Source organism: Marmota flaviventris, chromosome 16 (genome assembly GCF_047511675.1).
Source record: "Marmota flaviventris isolate mMarFla1 chromosome 16, mMarFla1.hap1, whole genome shotgun sequence".
NCBI lineage: Eukaryota > Metazoa > Chordata > Mammalia > Rodentia > Sciuridae > Marmota > Marmota flaviventris.
In genome coordinates this window covers 52,409,032-52,428,698 of record NC_092513.1, presented here as the reverse complement: position 1 = coordinate 52,428,698, position 19,667 = coordinate 52,409,032, and the positions used below count along the sequence as shown (strand labels likewise).

Sequence of the window (19,667 nt, the reverse complement as noted above, 5' to 3'; positions counted from 1 at the left end):
GCATCGTTTTCTTATTGATCTTGACTACCTCTTCTCTATTTCAGTCTGTAAGAGTTTTATATTAGAGATTTTTCTACTTATCTCACATATCTGTTTTATCAGGCATGGAATCAGCCTCTTTTGAACAAAGCTGACATGAGGTAATATAGTTTGGGTTAGCCAATTTACCATTTATAACATATATGAACAGATTTTATCCTAATATATGTGCACAAAGATAAGCATTAATAGGGTCTTTGATTGTCTTTCAATTATTTTTGAAAAAAATAAGTACAGCAGTCTCAAAACTAATTTTTATTACAAATTAAAGTCATGGATATATAGGAGATTTGTTTAAATTAAATTTCATTGAATGCATTAAAAAGAACCAAGAGAAAAAAAATTAAAAGTGGAATTATGTTAAATTGGAGATCATCTGCACTTAGAAAAGGTAGAACTGAAAACAAAAAGGGGGTGGGTCCTACTGAAATGGTTACAGAAAGGTATTGTGTAGCTTGAAGATCACCTTCCTAAAGATTTCACAGCAAAACAACTTGGAAACCTCAAGCTTTATCCCATGGCAAATAATAGGTAAGGTATTTCCAGGCTTCTCCAGAAAGAGTCAGTCTGTAGGAAATCACTAGCTCCGACAATACTTGTCAAATTAAAGTTTCCACAACTGGCAACAGAAAGAGAATTTAGGCATGGGCTCTGAAGAACAGTTAGATTTTGAAAACCCAGTTTTTCTGGGATCTTTTTTGTTGCTGTCACCATCAGATATTTTTTAAAATTTTTCTCCCCTTTTATGAACACAGATCTTCTTAATTTCTGGCAGCACTATTGAGATCTTACTGGGATATTCAGACTGTAGAAGGAATAAGAACAACGTATAATTCATGTTTATGTATTCTAGGTTTCATGCCTATATATATTATATATTATATATATATTTTGAGTCAGCTAGTTATGGGAAAGGGAATTAATATTTTTAACAACTTTTATGTGATAGTCAGAACACCATGTTTTGCAAAACCTGGACCAAGGGAGACAAGCAGGATGATGACTACAGAAAAGAAAATAAAGAGCAAGGTGTGGTAGCAAATGCCTGTAATCCTAGTGACTCAGGAGGCTGAGGTGGGAGAACTACAAATTTGAGGCCAGCCTGGGCAGTTTAGCAAGACCCTGTCTTTTTTTTTTTTTTTTAATTGTAGTTGGACACAATACCTTTATTTTATTTATTGATTTTTATGTGGTGCTGAGGATCGAACTTAGTACCTCACGTGCTGGGTGAGCACTCTACCACTGAGCCATAACCCCAGCCCAAGACCCTATCTTAAAAATAAAACATTAAAGGACCAGGGAACTCAGTGAGACTCTGTCTCTAAATAAAATACAAAATAGGGCTGGGTCTGTGGCTCAGTGGTTGAGTGCCCCTGAGTTCAATCCCTGGTATCAAAACAAAAAAAAAAAAAAAAAAAAAAAAAAAATGAACGGGGTTATAGCTCAGTGGTAGAGAACCCCTTGGCTCAATTCCTGGTACTGCAAAGTAAAAAGAATATTCAGAAGCTAACTGAAAAAGCATCATTCTAATTATGTGTCATTTGGTAAAAGGCAAAACTGGGGGGTCAGAAAAATATCATTGGTTTCAGAGGGTGAAGATAAAGATGAATAGGCAAAACACAGAGGGCTTTTAGGACATGAAAATACTCTGTAGGGTCTAGAGCAGTGGGTACATGCCATCATATATTTACCCAAACCCACAGAATGTACAACACCCACGGTGAATCCCAGTGTAAACTGTGGATTTTGGGTGATTATTATGGACCAGGAAAGAAAGGTTCCTTAATTATAACAAATGTACCATTCTGGTGGGGGATGGTGACAATGCAGGAGGCTGTGTATGGGTGTGGACAGGATAAATATTAGAAATATGTAACTTTCTCTCAACGTTTTTTTTTTTTTTGGGGGGGGTACTAGGGATTGAACCCAGGGGCACTTTAATACTGAATGATATCCCAGCCCTTTTTATTTTTTGTTTTGAAACAGGGTCTTGCTAAGTTGCTGAGGTTAGCCTCAAATTTTCTATCCTCCCTGTCTCAGCCTCCCCAGTTGCTGGGATTATAGGTGTGTGCCACCACACCCAGTCCTTCCTTTCAATTTTACTGTGAACTAAAAACTGATCTTCAAAAACAAGTCTTTTTTTTTTTTTTTCGATGGGAGGTAACTGGGAATTGTACCCGGGGCACTTTACCACTGAACTATATCACCAGCTCAGTAGTAAAATCCCCCTCTCCCTTTTTTTCATTTTGAGACAGGGTGTCGCTAAATTACTGAGTCTGGCCTTGAATTTGTGATCCTCTGGCTTCAGCCTCCCAAGTAGTTGTAGTTGGGATTACAGGTGTGCCCAGCTTAAAAACAAAGTCTTTTTTTTTTTTTTAAAGAAGAATAGATGGATAGTCTGATTTACAAAATACATCTGACTTATTTTCAGTTTATAGCCCTTACCATCAAAGGGACAGAGAGCATCTTCCCTTAATAATCAGTAGTATCCTCAAGCATGTCTATATTATTTCAAATATAGTCCCAAGATGAAGTCCAGGAGGAAATAGATGTTCCTCCTATGGACTGAGTTTCTATTTCTCATTTAGGTTTCACTTTCCTATAAGAGAGCTGATCGCTTCCTGGAAAACTGGATACTCTTATTCATCTTCTTCTTATAAGGCAAAATTAGAGTGTAGCATCCCCAGGAGAGATGCACAGACAATATAGCATGTAGCTCATTTAGTTATACATAACCACATACATTATAAAAAACAAGGACAATGTTTATTTTTCCCATTCCTCAAAGTCTGCACTTTATAGTTCCAAAGGCCTCCATCAATAGTTAACGCAAGATGGACTTTGCCAAGCCCAGGCCTGTTTTTCTACCCAGTTCTCTATCAGCTTGAAGCAACTATGACTCCTATAATTGCCCCTCTGCTGTCTCATGAGACAGCTCAATACTTCTAAAAGGTGATCTAGAAGAGAAGTACATCTCCAAAGGAAACGATATGTTTGCCGGGAAAATACTGCCTACATCATGTTGGATACTCTTCTCCAAGAGAACGAAGCTTCTCTGTTCTTAATTAGAAGTATATGAAATGTAGACTTTTTCAAGCAAGTTGGAACAAAAAATACACAAATACTCTCAGTTTTCATACTTCAGTTTTATAGTAGATGTTTCCTGCTTCTACAGCTGTTGGGTGTGTCCCTCCTCCTGTTCCTGTGATCTAAACCTAAAAAAAGGCTGGTCAAAAAAAGAATAAAGAAGTTAAAGTGATCACAAGTTCACACACACACAAACACACAAACACACACACACACACACACACACACAGTTTACAGGGTCACCCTGAACATTTTAGTTTCTTAAATCCATAAAATCTGAACCCTTTAAGAATGCTTTTGTAATACTAAATTTGTTCAACCTTGCTGCTTTTAAGGAACAAAGGGAAGTCAATACTAAAGAGTATATTGCTTCCAACTTTGCAAATCTGAGAGAAAAACTGCTTGCAACTCAAAGCCAAATTCCTCAAGGTGTTCTAGCTCAAAGCCAACCACAACAGAAAGGGGAAGCATGCAATTTCTAACACAGAGTGTAATTGTGGTACTTTCTCCCCAAGTTCCTAGTCTTCTTCCTTGTCTCTAAATCTTCTCACAGGAGAGCACTTCCATGAGAGTGCAGGAAAGAGCTAATGAGTATCTGAAGGAAAGTTCACCTTAGATATTTTTATGTTGTTCAGTGGCCATCTATCTGCACACAAGTGATAGTTCTCATTATCTTCTGCCTCTATAGAATTGTTCATGGATTACTCTTCTAGAATTATAACCCTACAGAGATTTTCAAAAATTTTTTAAAAATATTTTTTAGTTGTCAATGGACGTGTATTTTATTTATTCATATGCGGTGCTGAGAATTGAACCCAGTGTCTCATACATGCCAGGCAAGTGTTCTACCACTGAGCCACAATCCCAGCGTCTAAATTTTTATTTTTTAGTTGCAGGTGGACACAATACCTTTATTTTATTCATTTATTTAAAAAATTTTTTTAGTTGTAGGTGAACACGATATCTTTATTATATTTATGTGGTGCTGAGGAGGATCAAACCCAGGGCCTCACACATGTGAGATGTGTGCTCTACTGCTGAGCCCCAGCCCCAGCCCTTATTCATTTATTTTTATGTGGTGCTGAGGATCGAACCCAGGGCCTCACATGTGCTAGTTGAGCGCTCTACCACTGAGCCACAACCCCAGCCCCCTACAGAGACTTTTTCCATGGCCTTCTATTCAGTGAAATTACTTTCTCCAACCAGCACTCTTAACTCTAAGCAGAGTTTGCCAGACTCTGCTAAGAGTCATACTGTAATAAATGATGTTTTCAATAAGCCAGGGAGAAGGCTAACAGAACAATGTTTCTAACCAAATTTAATAAAGGTTATACTGCACTTGCAAAAACTAGCAGTCTCCTCTTACAAGCAACCCACACAAACTCCAACACTATAACAAGCTCCTCCCCACTCTATCTGACTGTGATATCCCATGACTAGTTTCTCGTTGCAACAGTAAGTTCAATAAACAACTTTAGTCTCTGTGAGTACGATAGCTATTGGGCTTTAGCTGGCTTTTGTTAGCTCTGGCTGGCTTCTCTAATTCTCAGAGTGTCTGGCCCATAGAATTAGAGTCTCCAACCTCTCCTCTTCGAAGCCACATTTTCCCATGTGCTTGATGGAACTCTCCAAGTTCCCTTTCTTTGCTCCAGGATATAAGTTTACTTAAGGGGAGACTCAAGAACAGGCTGTTCTTGGGTCTCAGTTGCTCAATTGCTCACCCTCTCTTTATCCACAGATGGAGAATATTTGGATTTGTTGCTCTCAGGATCCACCCCTTGCTCACTACTTTCCATCTGGTGGCTCTACCCTGATAAGTCAGAGACAACCAACCAGCCTTTCCCCTTCTCCACAGCCAACTCCATTTCCAGCATGATTTCATTCCACATCTTTCCTTCTTCTCCTGAAAATGGACTATTTCAAGTAAATGGCTGTTTCACTTCTTTTTTTTTTTTTAAGGTGGACACAATATCTTTACTTTATTCTTATATGGTGCTGAGGATCGAACCCAATGCCTCATGCATGCCAGGCGAGCACGCTACCACTTGAGCCACATCCCCAGCCCCTATTTCACTTCTTCATACCCCACTTTCAGAAGTGGAGGCATTAAGATTGTAGGTGTGGAAATTAGAATTCCTTTTCCAGGATTTATATGACTTGGACCTTGCCTGGAAAACCAACTCAAAAAAGACTTTCTCTCATTTTCCCTGCTGAAGTTGACTGATATCTAGGGATTCCAATTTACAGTTAGTTTATTTATCTTCCAATTCAGTGGACTTTCTTTCTTTCTTTAGCAAAATGAAGCTTCTATCAAGTGTCCAAACAAATAACTTATTCTTTAATGCATAGAGATAGTTACTCATTCTATGTTTGAAGCGAAAAGATAAGGAAGGAGTAGTTTTTCCCACAGTGACACCCTTCTGCTAGGACACTGCTCTGGTTTGTATCCTCTTTTAGACAGAGTACCCCAAAAGTTTCTACTAGTGAACAGACTGGCTTAGCATGGACATCTCCCTCCTTTCTCAGGAGTTGGAAGAGCTGTCAGTGGAGAGCTACTTATTATCTCACCCTCCACCAACAAGGAGCTGTCACCTCCCCCTCAGAGGCACTCCAGTAAGGGGCCTTCCCCATTTGTCCCTTAATCCTGCCCAAATCTGGTGGGTGGAGTCTCCTGCTTTAGAGCTGATATCTTTCTCTCTAGTCAGAGGTTGTTAGGTTTGTAAAGAATAAACAACTCCACTATCATACCACTCTCACAGAACAGTGGGGCCACTTGTCCTTTGCAAACTCAGTTTGATAAGAGCATTTTTTTTTGCGGGGGCGGGGTACTGAGATTGAAATCAGGGGCACTCAACCACTGAGCCACATCCCCAGCCCCTCTTTTGCATTTTATTTAGAGACAGGGTCTCACTGAGTTGCTTAGCGCCTCACTTTTTGCTGAGGCTGGCTTTAAAGTGAATCTCCTGCCTCAGCCTCCCAAACCGCTGGGATGACAGGCTGCACTACCACACTAGCAAGAGCCATTTAACCATCCCAAATTTAACCATATACTGCTTGCTTGGCAATTTCATTGACCAAAATCCCAAGTAGTTGCCAAGTAGTTGACAGGACTGTAGTTGAAAGATCCTTTCACTTTAGTCATGTTACTTTTTTTTTTTTTTTTTGGTACTGAGGATTGAACTCAGTGGCACTCAACCACTGAGCCACAGCCCTAGCTCTATTTTATATTTTATTTAGAGACACATCTCACGGAGTTGCTTAGTGCATCGCCATTGCTGAGGCTGGCTTTGAACTTGCAATCCTCCTTCCTCAGTTTCCTGAGACGCTGGGATTACAGATGTGTGCCACCTGCTTGGCCATGTTATCGTTTTGCACATTCCTTGGAGGGCTGCCTGACTTCTTGGATGCCTTGCTAAGTTGTACACAGTCAATTATATTGATTTCAACTTGTTCCCCTTGGGAGATCTCTTTTGCCTATTAAATGGGTAAGCAAGACATCCCAAGTGACATTCCACAGAGAAAATCCTAAAAAAAAAAAAAAAAAAAAGGAGGTAAGACTATACTATATATAGCCAGTGGTAGAGCTTAGCATGTAAGGCCCTGAGTCTAAGCCCTAGCACCACTAAAAAAAAAAAAAAATTAAGAATCTAACTCAAAAATTAGAAAGGAAAAACCAACCCAATAAATTGAAGCAAAACAGAAGTCAATTAGTAGAGAAAAAAAGCAAAAATTTATCCAGTTAAAAAACAGAAACAAGGGGCTGGAGTTGTGGATCAGTGGTAGAGCACTTGCCTCTAATGTGTGAGGCCCTGGGTTCAGCACTACATAAAAAATAAATAAATAAAGATATTGTGCCCATCTACAATTAAAAAAAAAAAAACTAGTATTAAGTTAAAAACACTAATAGAGAAATCATTAGCTATTTGATTCTAAGAAAAAGGGGAGAGTTCAAATAAGCAAAAATTTTTAATTTTAAAATCTTAATAATTTGCATAAAAATTAATAATTCATATATTTTGTTTTATTGTTTCCTAGAACCATGTGGAAAAAGATCACGATAAATTACTTTGTTGAGTTCTGTGCAAATCAATTTCAGAAACTGGGTTAAATAAAGAATGTATAAGATAATATAGTTTACCAAATCTACAGAAGATATTTAAAACAAAATCTTTAACTGAGTTCTACAAGAACCAGGAAAATCTGGGTATAATGGTGCATGCCTGTAATCCCAGCAACTTGGGAGCCTGAGGAAGGAGGATGACAAATTTGAAGTCAGCCTCAGCAATTTAGCAAGACCCTGTCTCAAAATAAAAAATAAAAAGAGCTGGGGATGTAGCTCAGTGGCAGAGCACTCCTGGATTCAATCCCCAGTACCAGAAACAAAACAAAACAAAGCAAAACCTAGGTAAAATTGTCAAAGTACTATATACATAAAAAGCAGCCCACTCAGATATGAAATTATACCAAATTTAAAAATCTTATTATTTTAGGGCTAGGCATATAGCTCAGTTGGATGAGTGCTTACCTTGCATGCGCAAGGCCCTGGGTTCGATCCCCAGCACCAAAAGAAAAAGAAATCATATTATTTTAATATTTTTATGTTATTCCAGAATATTTATGCTATTTGTAAAAAGAAAAATGTCTTTTTTCTTTGATGTGAATATAATATTGGTACTAAAACCTGACAAAAATTAAAAACTACCATACCACCATGCTTACTTATGACTATCATTGCAAAAAATAAAGTTCAAATAAGATATTAAGAGAATCCAGGAGTATATTAAAAGAAATAAATACAGTCAGGCACAATGGCACATCTACTTAGGAGGCTGAGGCAGCAGGATCACTCAGGCCCAGAAGTTCAAGTTTGTAGTGGGCTGATCAGTTGTCCACACTAAGTATCAGTAGAGGGACAGCACCTGTAGATAACCAGTGTACTCTAGCCTGGGCAAGACGGTGAGAACATTTCGTTTAAAAAGGGAAAGCAACACCATTATCTCATAGGATTTATTCTAGCAAAGTAAGAATAGTTAATGTGTTAAGAATATAATCATACAAACTCTTCAGAGAGAAAACTTATATAGCAATGTCATAGATGCTTAAAAGTCATTTGATAAAATTCAACAACCATAATAAAATGAGGAAAAAAAAAGGTGCTTCCTTACCAACATATCTATCATTTAGCACAAAAGTTGTGATTATGATTAATGGGACAACACTCAAAGCATCATCACTAAAATCAGGAAAAAATCAAGAATGGCCTCTCTCACAATTAGTATTTAACATTCTTGTATTTAACTGGCCAAGAAAATTAGACAAAAGGAAATTGGAAGAATAAGTAAAAGATATAAGTAGAGCTGTTACTATTCACAGGAATTATAATTAGAAAAACCAAGAGATTCAACCACAATGTAACTATTGAATAATAAGATTTGTAAGTTTGAGACAAATTAGATAAATATGTAGAAATCAGTAACTTTAATATATACAAACCACAAACAGGAAAGTAGAATGGAAGAAAAAACACACTTATAATAAGACAAGATACTTAGGTGGTGCAAAGATACCTAGGTGGTACTCACCTGTAATCCCAGCATCTTGAGAGGCTGAGGCAGGAGGATTGCGAGTTCAAAGCCAGACCCAGCAACGGTGAGGTACTAAGCAACTCAAGTGAGACCCTGTCTCTAAATAAAATACAAAATAGGACTGGGGAGTACTTGAGTGCTCCATGGTTGAGTGCCCCTGAGTTCAATCCCCGGTACCGCGCCCCCCTCCCCCATAAGACTTTTATGAAGAAAAGCTAAAAAAAAAACAAAAGGACTTTCAACAAAAAGAAAAATATGGGGCTGGGGTGTGGCTCAGTGGTTAAGCACTCACCTGGCACGTGCGAGGCCCTGGGTTCGATCCTCAGCACCACATATAAATAAAATAAAGATATTGTGTCAACTTCAACTAAAACTTATTAAAAAAAGAAAGAAAAATATGCCCAGCTTTTTTTTTAGCTGAGCCTCCCCATCTGGGCAGTGGCAAATGACTGCAGTCCCAGCAACTCTGGAGGCTGAGACAGAGGGATTCCAAGTTTGAGGACCGCATTGGCAACTTAACACTCTATTTCAAAAAACAAAAAACAGAAAGGTCTGAGGACGTAGCTAAGGATAGAGAACTACTAGGTGCACTCTCCAGTACTAAAAAAAAAAAAACTCTCTAATTTATAAATCTTTTAGTGCAAGTCTTCCTAGAAACAAACCAAGGTGGATTAAATGTGCCAGAAAAATCTGAGAAAGTTATCCAACCACAAAGCAATGAAGGAGAGGGAGAGAAAATTGGGTTAAAGTTTTATATACTGCTGGGTCTTCTGAGGAAGCTGTGGGAAAGCTATAATGGAATTCTTGAGCCAAAGTCAATTTGCTTCCTGTGGACAAATCCTGTGGACAAAATTCTCATAGGAGCCACACTTCACCAAACATTTCCACTTCACACAGGCTTAGGGCCTAACTCCTCCATGGGCATTTCTTGAGAGATGTGAGAGTGGGGTCAGCAGGAAGAATGACAGCCTCTATTCCTACAGTTGATCTCAGGGCCATAATTAGCATTCATCTTCTCTCTCCTTCATTTTCCATCCCCAGTTCCCTTACTCCCAACTGCTAACTGGGCTTACTCGATGCTCTGACTTAAAGTTCATTAATACATTTCTCTTTGGGGTTTGCTCTACTTGTTTGTTCAAAGTCACAATGAGGCAAGAGCATACTAGAAGTGCTCATTGGATCACCTGGTTCTGCGCCCATTGTACAAAAGCTGGTCTAGTTCCTTGGTGAATAGGGTAATTTGTCTCTGACATGATGGTGGCTCCTTTACTTTTCTGCTGCTCTCCAAGCACATGAAGTCCAAAGTATTGTGGTGGCAGCTGTAAATGGTAGCTGTAACAGGCAGATTCATGGTACCTTGGGCAAGAATATGTCTACATTGGGAATAGGACCTTTAATCCTGCAGAGTTTGGGAATCACAAAATCGCCATTGGATCACCGAGACTGATGTTATATGGAGCAAATCTTGGTTCCACTACTTGATTCAACCCCCATGTATTTTTCTTACTGGGAACAAAGCCCATATAGAGGTCTGCGATTTTAAAACTGGGTTGTATTTTTTTAAATATATATATTTTTTAGTTGTAGACGGACACAATATCTTTCTTTCTTTCTTTTTATGTGGTGTTGAGGATTGAACCCAGTGGCTCATGTGTGTGGCAAGTGCTCCACCACTGAGCTACAGCCCCAGCCCCCAAACTGGATTGTATTAAAAAAAAATATATATATATATACATATATATTTATATTTATATATATTTAGTTGTAGATGTATACAATATCTTTATCTTGTTTATTTATTTATTTTTTATGTGGTACCATGATTGAACCCAGTGCGTCGGCAAGTACTCTTCCACTGAGCCACAACCGTGGCCCTGGGTTGTATATTGCGGGATGCCTTCAGTTAGTTCTCCAAACATGCATATCACTTGCATCTTTAGAAGTCTGTTCCAGCCATTCTAGGTCAGTATATGATAAGTCAATATCCCATTGTCATGGATTCACTCCTACATTTCTTTCACTGACCGATGTTATATATGTGGAAATCATTGCTTCCCGATCAGGCATTCCTTAAACCCTAGATAATGGTAGGGATTGAGATTCTATGGGGAGAAAAGGGCATCTCCACTAATTTTTTTTTAAACTTAGTATGTCTGTTTTCATACTGACTAGTTTTTGCTTATTATTCAATAATTATCTTCTGCTTTGCTTCAATTAGTTTCATTTTTTCCCTAAAGTTTGAGTTAGATTCTTAAGTATTTATTTAAATTTTTTTAGTTGTAGATCAACACAAAAACTTTACTTTATTTATTTATTTTTATGTGGTGCTGAGGATGGAACCCAGTGCCTCATATGCGCTAGGTGAGCGCTCTACCACTGAGCCAAAACTACAGCCCTTAATTATTTCTTAAAAATGTATTTAAAACTGTGAATTTTCCTCAGGGTTTTACTTTAGTAGTAGTCCATGTTTTAATATGTTGTGTTTTCATTTCCCATAATAGTGATCTATCCTTGTGAGGATAAAATGCTAGTCTTACTAGGATGGAAGGACTCATGGAGTCAACTTGTCATCAAATGGTCATTTGGTCTATTTAAGGAATAATACTTATCAGAGGCGCAATATCATTCTCTGTTGCAGACAAGATGAACATTCAGAAGTAGGTCACTAGATCAATCTTGTACATATGGATCCTTGCTATTGGGCATACATATGACTTCCATTTCTGAAGCATGGCCATGCAGGTGCCCAATTACATCAGTTTTGCTTAACTTCAACTGACTGAGTGATTTTGTCAGTATCTCTTCTATTGTAGCTGTTTTCTGGTGGGTATTGACATGTGACACAGCAGTCTTCACTTTGTGCCCACTCGGTTTGTACACTTGGCTCTACCACATATAACTGACTCCTGTTTTTTCATCAGCTCTATGCCTTCTAGGCCCTGGGGCCATGGCCAAGCCATTGGTCACTATTTGAGAATCTGCATGTCTTCTCATCTCAGGCCACTTCTACAAGAAGGAAACCCATTAAGAAAATCTTTCCTGGAAGGCTTGCAGGGTCACCTCTTAATGTGGCTGCAATGTACCTGCTGAGAGTTGTTTCCTTGGAATCCACATAGAACTGGCTGATTCATCTGTAAGCCAAGCTTGGGAACTTTTTCCTACTTTTTCAGCTAGTTGCATAGGACTCTGTGATGTCCATAGGTTAAAATTAAGGGGAAAGCTTTAGTGCAACTGTTGCAGGGGAAAGAAGGCCTCAACTTCCTTGGGCAGCTTATTTGTGCCCTCTGGTCTTGTTCAGACTGATCCTGGAGGTACCATTTCTATCTTCTGATGGGCTGTTGTTGGGTCTGACTTTATGACAAGGGTCACAATGGGAAGTATACATAGGCACTTAAGTCCCATTCTCATGTGTTGTTTTTACCAGACCTCTGTAATATGCCAACAGCTGTTTCTTAACTGGTGTGCACTTCTGCACAGATAGCAAGAGTTTATCCTAGAGCCCCAAACATTTGTTACTGGAGCTCTCTAGTGTATCTTTTACCCACGAGAAATGAAAGCATATATCCATAAGAATATTTGTATGTCGATGTTCATAATGGCTTTATTTGTAATAGCCAGAAATTTTAAATAATTTGTTTTAGTCTGCTTTTCATCACTATAATGCCATACCCAAGGCAGGCTTATTTTCATTTATTTATTTATTTTAGTGGTGCTGGGGATTGAACTCAGGGACTTATACATGCAAGGCAAGCATTCTACCAACTGAGATATATCCCCAGTCCCTGAGGCAGATTTATTATGGCACATGGTTCTAGAGGCACAGCTCTAGGAGCCTTATTGGATGACAGCCCCTCCATCCCCCTGAAGAGTCCAAAGGCAGCTCATAGTATTACATGACAGGGAACATGTAAATGTATATCCTCTGGTCTGTCTTCTTATAAAACCACAAGGATTCAATTATAGGGGCTCTACCCTAACGATTTTAATTAATTGATCTAAATCTAATTACTTCCCAAAGGTCCTGCCTCTAAGCAGCACAGTTGGACTAAGTTTCCATTCTCTTAATTTCTCCTGATGGGGATTAAATTTCACCACAGGAAGCCTTGGGAGACAAACTATATCCTAACCATAACATAACCCAGTGACCTTCAATAGGTATGATACCTGAGTGTATTAATTCAATGGAATGAAAAGGAATGAACAACTGTTACACAGAACATGCATAAATCTCAAAATATTTGGAGTGAAAGAAGCCATGCAAAAGAGTGAATGGACCGGGCATAGTGACACATGCATGTAGTCACAGCTACTCAGGAGACTGAGGAAGGATGATCACTTGAGTCCAGGAATTTGAGACCAGCCTGGCCAACACAGTGAGGTGTCCTTTATGGAAAGCACTATGGAGATTCCTCAGAAAATTGGGAATGGAGCCACCATTTGACCCAGCTATCCCACTCCTTGGTTTATACCCAAAGGACTTAAAATCAGCATACTATAGTGACACAGCCACATCAGTGTTTTTAGCAGCTCAATTCACAATAGCTAGACTATGGAACCAACTTAGATAGATGAATTTGGATAAAGAAAATGTGGTATATATATATATACTCAATGGAATATTACTCAGCTCTAAAGAAGAGTAAAATTATGGCATTTGCTAGTAAATGGTTGGAGTTGGAGAATATCATGCTAAGTGAAATAAGCTAATCCCACAAAACCAAAGGCAGAATGTTTTCTCTAATATGCAGATGCTAATTCACAATAAGGTGGGGGGCACTAGAGAATATGTTACCTTAGACTAGGTAGAGGGAAGTGATGGGAAAGAAGGGGAGGGGATGTGGGGATAGGAAAGATAGTAGAATGAAACAGACATTATTACTTGTTGTATTTATGTGACTACATGACCAATATGAGTCTGCAACATGTACAGTCAGAAAAATGAGAAATTATATCTTTTATGTATGATATATCAATATGTAAAAATGCATTCTACTGTCATATATAACTAATTAAAACAAAATAAATTAATTAAAAAAATTTAAAAAGTACATTTTTCAATAGCTATTTGTGTAAAATTCCAGGAAACACTAGTTTATCTATCTATAGTTTGAGTTTTATCCCTAGTAATAGAAAGATCAGTACTTGCCTGAGGATTGGGTGGGGTGGGAAGTTACACAGGTAAGAGGAAAAATTCTGAAAAGCCATTAAGAAAACTCTGGTGGTAATAGATGCTCATCAGCTTGATTGTAATGAAGATTTTACAGGTATATGTCATAATTTATGAAAACTTTACATGTTTTCATTATTTATTTTTAATACTCTATAAAAATGCAGATTCTGATTTAGTTGGTTTTGAGTGGGGTCAAACATTTGTACTTCTAACAAGACCACAGGTGATGGTGATGCTGCTGCACCCCCCCACTCAGTTTGAGTGGCAAGGCTCTTGTCTCTTTTGCCACAGATGCCATCTAAGTGAACAATAACTATGGGAGCTGGTACCATATTGCATAATGCACAAACCATTTCTTTTGAAGAAAGTTCTACTGGAACCTGTAAGTTAAGATTCTAGAATACTTAGTAACCATTAATCTTGTCATATCTACTAGTTATCCTCCAACTATGATCTTTCTTTGTTCATTGCGCTCTTAGGCTGAATGCCTTCCTTTATAAGCCTTTATTGTAATTCCATTCCAAGTTCTCATGCCTTTCTTTTTATCATGTTTTTTGTTCTGACTTACATTAGATTTTAAATAGTACTGAAAGAATAAAGTTAATAGTAGAGGCAGATGCCAGTTCAATTTAAGGAGTTTCCTAACAACTGAGACCTGTTAAAAAACTTCCCATCCTAACACAACTTCCTTAGCATTGGGAATATTCACTTTTCATGGCTCTTATAGCTAAAATTTCAGATTGTGCACCAGCACCAAGTTCCAATGTTGTGTCTACCACTACTACCAGGTGTGACCTGAGATGAATCAGAGCCTCTCTAAAAATGAAATTTCATCTCTAAAATGAGGGTTTTGAGCTAAATTATTTTGTTATTTCCTTTAATTCCTTTATCTAACATTGCATATTCTTCTGCTTCAGAGTAAAGATGAACTTTAGCTTCTTGGAAAGCCATACAGCTGTAAACCAGGAGTGGGTTGGACTATTGTGTGTCCAGCATCATTAAGAAGTTTTAGTTGGGTATGGTGGTGCATGCCAGTATTCCCAGAAACTAGGGCGGCTCACAAATTTGAGGCTGGCTTCAGCAACATAGTGAGATCCTATCTCAAAATCTAAATAAATAAATTAAAAAAAAAAAAGGGCAGGGGATGTGGCTCAGTGGTAAAGTGTCCCTGGGTTCAATCCCCAGTACAAAACAAAACAAAAGAAAAAAAGAAAAAGACCAAGTTTCAAAATTAGGCAATACTAACCATGTATACTTTATACAAGTGGTCAGTAATCTTTTCTATAAGGACTTTAGAGACAACATTTCTGGCTTTGGAGGTCACAAGGTCTCTGTTGTATATACTCAACTCTGCCATTATAGTGGGAAAACAGTCAGACAACATGTAAATGAATGGCTGTGTCTGATTTGGTTCACACGGTACTTGGCTAATTTCTGATTTAGACCACACTACCTATCTTCTCACCAATTGAAGTTAGGCAAAGAAATGTGAGAAAACACTGTACAAATGTAGTTTTATTAACTATAGGTACATATAAAACTCAGCTATTTCATCTAAAAATGATCAACAAATTATCATAATTTCAGGTTTTACATATTTTCAGTTAACGAACTATTTTTGTAAAAGATAATCAGCACTTGATCTTCATTCACCAGAAGCCTTAAGTAGAGCAGCATTCTTCTTATATTTTTCTGTAATCTCTCTAATATTTTTCAAGAGATCTTCAGACATGCATTCTTCATATTCTCTATCGACTTTAGTAATCTGCTCCTCAAGATGTTTCTAGTAGAAACAATTAGAAATTGTTAATGTAGAAACATTAATTTGTTCAAAGTGTGAAATTTACAAACAAGAGTGAAATATTTGTTAACAATAGAAATAAAAGGAATATTCTTGTATCTACCATGTTGGCCCTGTGTTCTTTCTTAATGAGATCCCCTCTTTTCTTCCCCAGAGATACTACTTGCCTGAATGTTTTGATTTTCTTTATACTTTTACCACATAGAGAGATATGTATGTATCTCTAATAGGTTGTTATGTACCTCATAATGATGTTTTGGACAATGATGTAGTGTACACATAATGGTGGTTCCATAAGATTATAAATTACCTAATTACATCTTAGTTTGTGTAGGGATTTATATGATGTGCAGAAAAGAACAAAATTGCCTAAAAACATTTCTATGAATGTGTTTCTGTCATTATACAATGCATGACTATCTTGGTTTAGTGGGTGCTGGTTTCAACCTTTGTGCTTATTGAAAATTATTAAATATAATATTCTATGACATGTTTTTCACTCAGTATTTTAAGATCACTTATGTTAGTGCACAGATGTACTAGCTGTAGATTATTCATATAGTGCTGCATAGCATTTAAATGACTGTATCAATATTTTCTTATCTTTCTTTCTATTAGTGAATTTACTATTAGTGAATTTTTGTTCATTTCCAGATACAGCAGGCTGAAAACAATGATCTCCCCAGAGCTGATCATGCCTTAATTCCAGGAACCTGTGGCTATGCTATTGTGTATGGAAAAGGAACTTTACAGATGTGATTAAAATTTTTTTAATTTTCTTTTTTAAAGCTAAGAATCTCAAGAAAAGGTGATTATTCTGCATTATCTGGGTAGGCCCAATGTAACCACAAGGTCTTTATAAGAGGGAATTAGTTGTATCAGAGTCAGAGAGAGAAGAAAACAGAAGAGGGCAGAGGAGAAATCTACCCTGCTGCTGGCTTTGAAGATAGAAGAAGGAACTACAAGCCAAGGACTGTAGGAGACTCTAGAAGCTGGAAAAGGGAAAGAAATGGATTCTACCCTAAAGCCCTTGAAGGGCTGCAGCCCTGTGAACCCACATTAGACTTCTAACCTCCCTAACTGTAAGGTAATGAACATGTGTTATTTTAAGCTATTAATTAAGTTGGTGATAATTAGTTACAGCAAACATAAGATAGTAGCATACCATGTTATTATTTTTTTTTTTTTTGCTATTATGATACCATAAAAAAAAAATCACCACAAACTAGGTGGCTTAAAATAACAGACATTTATTCTCTCATAATTCTTCAGGCTAGAAGTCTGAGATCTAGATGTAAGCAGGATGGTGCTCTCTGAAGGATACAGGGGAGAATCCTTTGTTGCTTCTTCTGTTTCTGGCAGTTTCAGGAAATTCTTGGTGCTCTTTAGCTTACAGCTGCATCACTCACTCTAATCTCTACCTCTGTTTCACATGGATTTCATATAAGGATATCAGATAGTGGATTTAGGGCCTGTGCTAATCCAATATGATTTCAACCAATTACCTGTGCAAAGACCCTACTTCCTAATAATGTTATATTCTGAAATCCTGGTAAGACAAGAATTCTGGGTGGCACTATTCAACTCAATACAGTGCCCTAGAGGTAGAGTTCTCACCTATCACATAGGAGGCACTGGGTTCGACCATCAGCACACTTACAAAAATAAATAAATAAAATAAAGTTATTAAAAAAAAAACAACACCACCAGGGTGCATAGTTATATTAAGGATTGCCATGTTGTTTTCTAAAACTGTTATATCAATTTATACAATCACTGCAGTAAATGAGAACTTCTATCTCTCTACATTGGGAATTATTAAACATTAATCTTTGGCCAACTTTTCTTTTCTTTCTTTTTTTTTTTTTTTGGGTACTGGAAACTAATCTCAGGTGCATTTGACCACTGAGCTACATGCCCAGTCTTATTTTGTATTTTATTTAGAGACAGAGTCTCGCTGAGTTGCTTAGTGCCTTGCTTTTTGCTGAGACTGGCTTTGAACTCGTGATCCTCCTGCCTTAGCCTCCCAAACTGCTGGGATTACAGGTGTGTGCCACCACTCCAGGCTTTGGCCAACTTCTTGAATGTGGAATATGGTATATATTTTCATATGTTTATTGCTCCATTTGTGCTTTTCTGAAATTTTCATTTGGGTCTTTCACTATTTTTATTTATTTTTAAAGGCCATCATATTTCTGGATATTAATTCTTTCTCAGTTGTGTTTTTAAAACAGCAGTTTCAAGGTCTTTCAGGAGAGATGATGGGAAGTAGGGCAGCATATGCTCATATTCTGAACAAACAAAAGCCTATTAAGGTGATGTGATGAGTATTTTTTTAAGCCATTTTCAACTGGAAATACATTATCATCCAAAAAAAGTACCCAGGAATTCTATGGTTCAGGAATTTATCTTAGCTTTTAGGGCTTGGCATTATAAGTTTGGTGAATATTTTTTTTTTTTAATTTAGTTGTGAATGAACACACAGTATCTTATATTTATTTTTATGTGGTGCAGAGGATTGAACCCAGTACCTCACACATGCGAAGCAAGAACTTTACCACTGAGCTACAGCCTCGCACTGGATGAATAGTTTTTTTGGTATACTATTAAGCTATTGGAAAGCTAAGGATAAGGCAAAACACTTATTATAAAGATATGCTCTTTCTTCTCAATCTTAATTAAATCCCAAATGTTCTAATATGTTTTTGTTAAGTTGAACATGGCCCGGTGCAATACCATTATGGATTGTTGATATAAAAATATTATTGTATGTCATTTAAGTGAACAAAACAGATTACTTTATAAAGTGCACAAACATTCTCTTATATCCCCTGGTCACACATTAGACAGAATTTTTCTGACAAATTTTACTAAGATATTTTCCATATAAATGAAATTAACTATATTAATTCCTATAAAGACAGAGCAGAAATATATTAAAGTTTTAAAGAATTTCACACTTACCTCAATAGACCCTACATGTGTAGCAATCATTTCTAAAAGACGCTGCAAGTTATTTCTGACTTTTCGTCTTTCTTCAGTTGTAGTCTGCACAACTAGTTGGTACCTGAAGAATAAAAACATTTTTTAAAGTTGTCTAGAAAATAAACTAATATATCAGGTCTAGTTGGCTCACTTCCTATTTTCATATTCAATAAAACCAAGCTGTGATTAGTCTGTGATGCTTACTATACATGTAATTCATTTAGTTCTAGCTATCAATCATTAAAACAGAAGTAATATTTTTCAAAGATGCTTTGTAAGCCAACAAAACCAAAAAGCACCCAAACTGCATGCTTTATCAAAGAAAGCTGTGGAGTAAGAGGTTATTATTATTATTATCTTGTGGATTTGGGGATGGAATGCAGGGAATTGTGCATGTTAGGCAAGTGCTCTACCACTGAGCTTCATCCCCAGCCCTAAATGAGCTTACCTAAGTCTCCAAAGGAATTATAACACAATGCTTTTAAGACAGAAAATTGCAAAGAGGGGAGTAGAAATCTTACCTTTAGGAATTCAAATTCAAAACAAAATATATCAAATAAACCTCTGCTGTGTATTTTATCCCTAGACTACAAATAAAGAAATGAAGATGTGTCACTTTCTCAAGTATTGTCCTTGCAACCTCAGTGTGAGATGTCTTTTAGTTATTTGAGGGCCATATAAGACTTGAAAAATGTATATATTCATACCAATGTACACAGAATATTATGGATTAATTATTTAGTATGTTGATTTTTATATAGGTTGCACAATATAATCACAAAAAAGCAGAATATTCTTCAAAGAAAGAATGAAACATTTTTATAGTTAATACATAGTTTGGCTAAAATTCTTCCTATGTAACTTTCAATTAATTTCAAAAATCTGGTAGTGATATGAGAATAATGCAAATTTGAGCTGGCTTATGCCAATTTTCTCCTTGAGAAATATTTTATGAATGTAGAAAACTGCACCCAGCTGTATCCAGACATGAAGGTACACA

The 19,667-nt window shown here is 37.1% G+C and overlaps 1 protein-coding gene across 1 annotated transcript in view; it reads right to left on the bottom strand.

Annotated features, from left to right (window-relative positions):
* Positions 1-15,378: 15,378 nt before the first annotated feature.
* Positions 15,379-19,667, bottom strand: part of Ndc80 (NDC80 kinetochore complex component) — a 39,646-nt gene continuing 35,357 nt past the window's right edge. Inside the window, exons 16-17 of the mRNA XM_027942919.3 lie at positions 18,647-18,749; positions 15,379-15,664 (exon numbers count right to left, since the gene is read on the bottom strand). Of these exons, the coding sequence (XP_027798720.1) occupies positions 15,527-15,664; positions 18,647-18,749 (241 nt within the window). The 3' untranslated portion in view covers positions 15,379-15,526. The remainder of the gene's footprint in view (positions 15,665-18,646; positions 18,750-19,667) is intronic.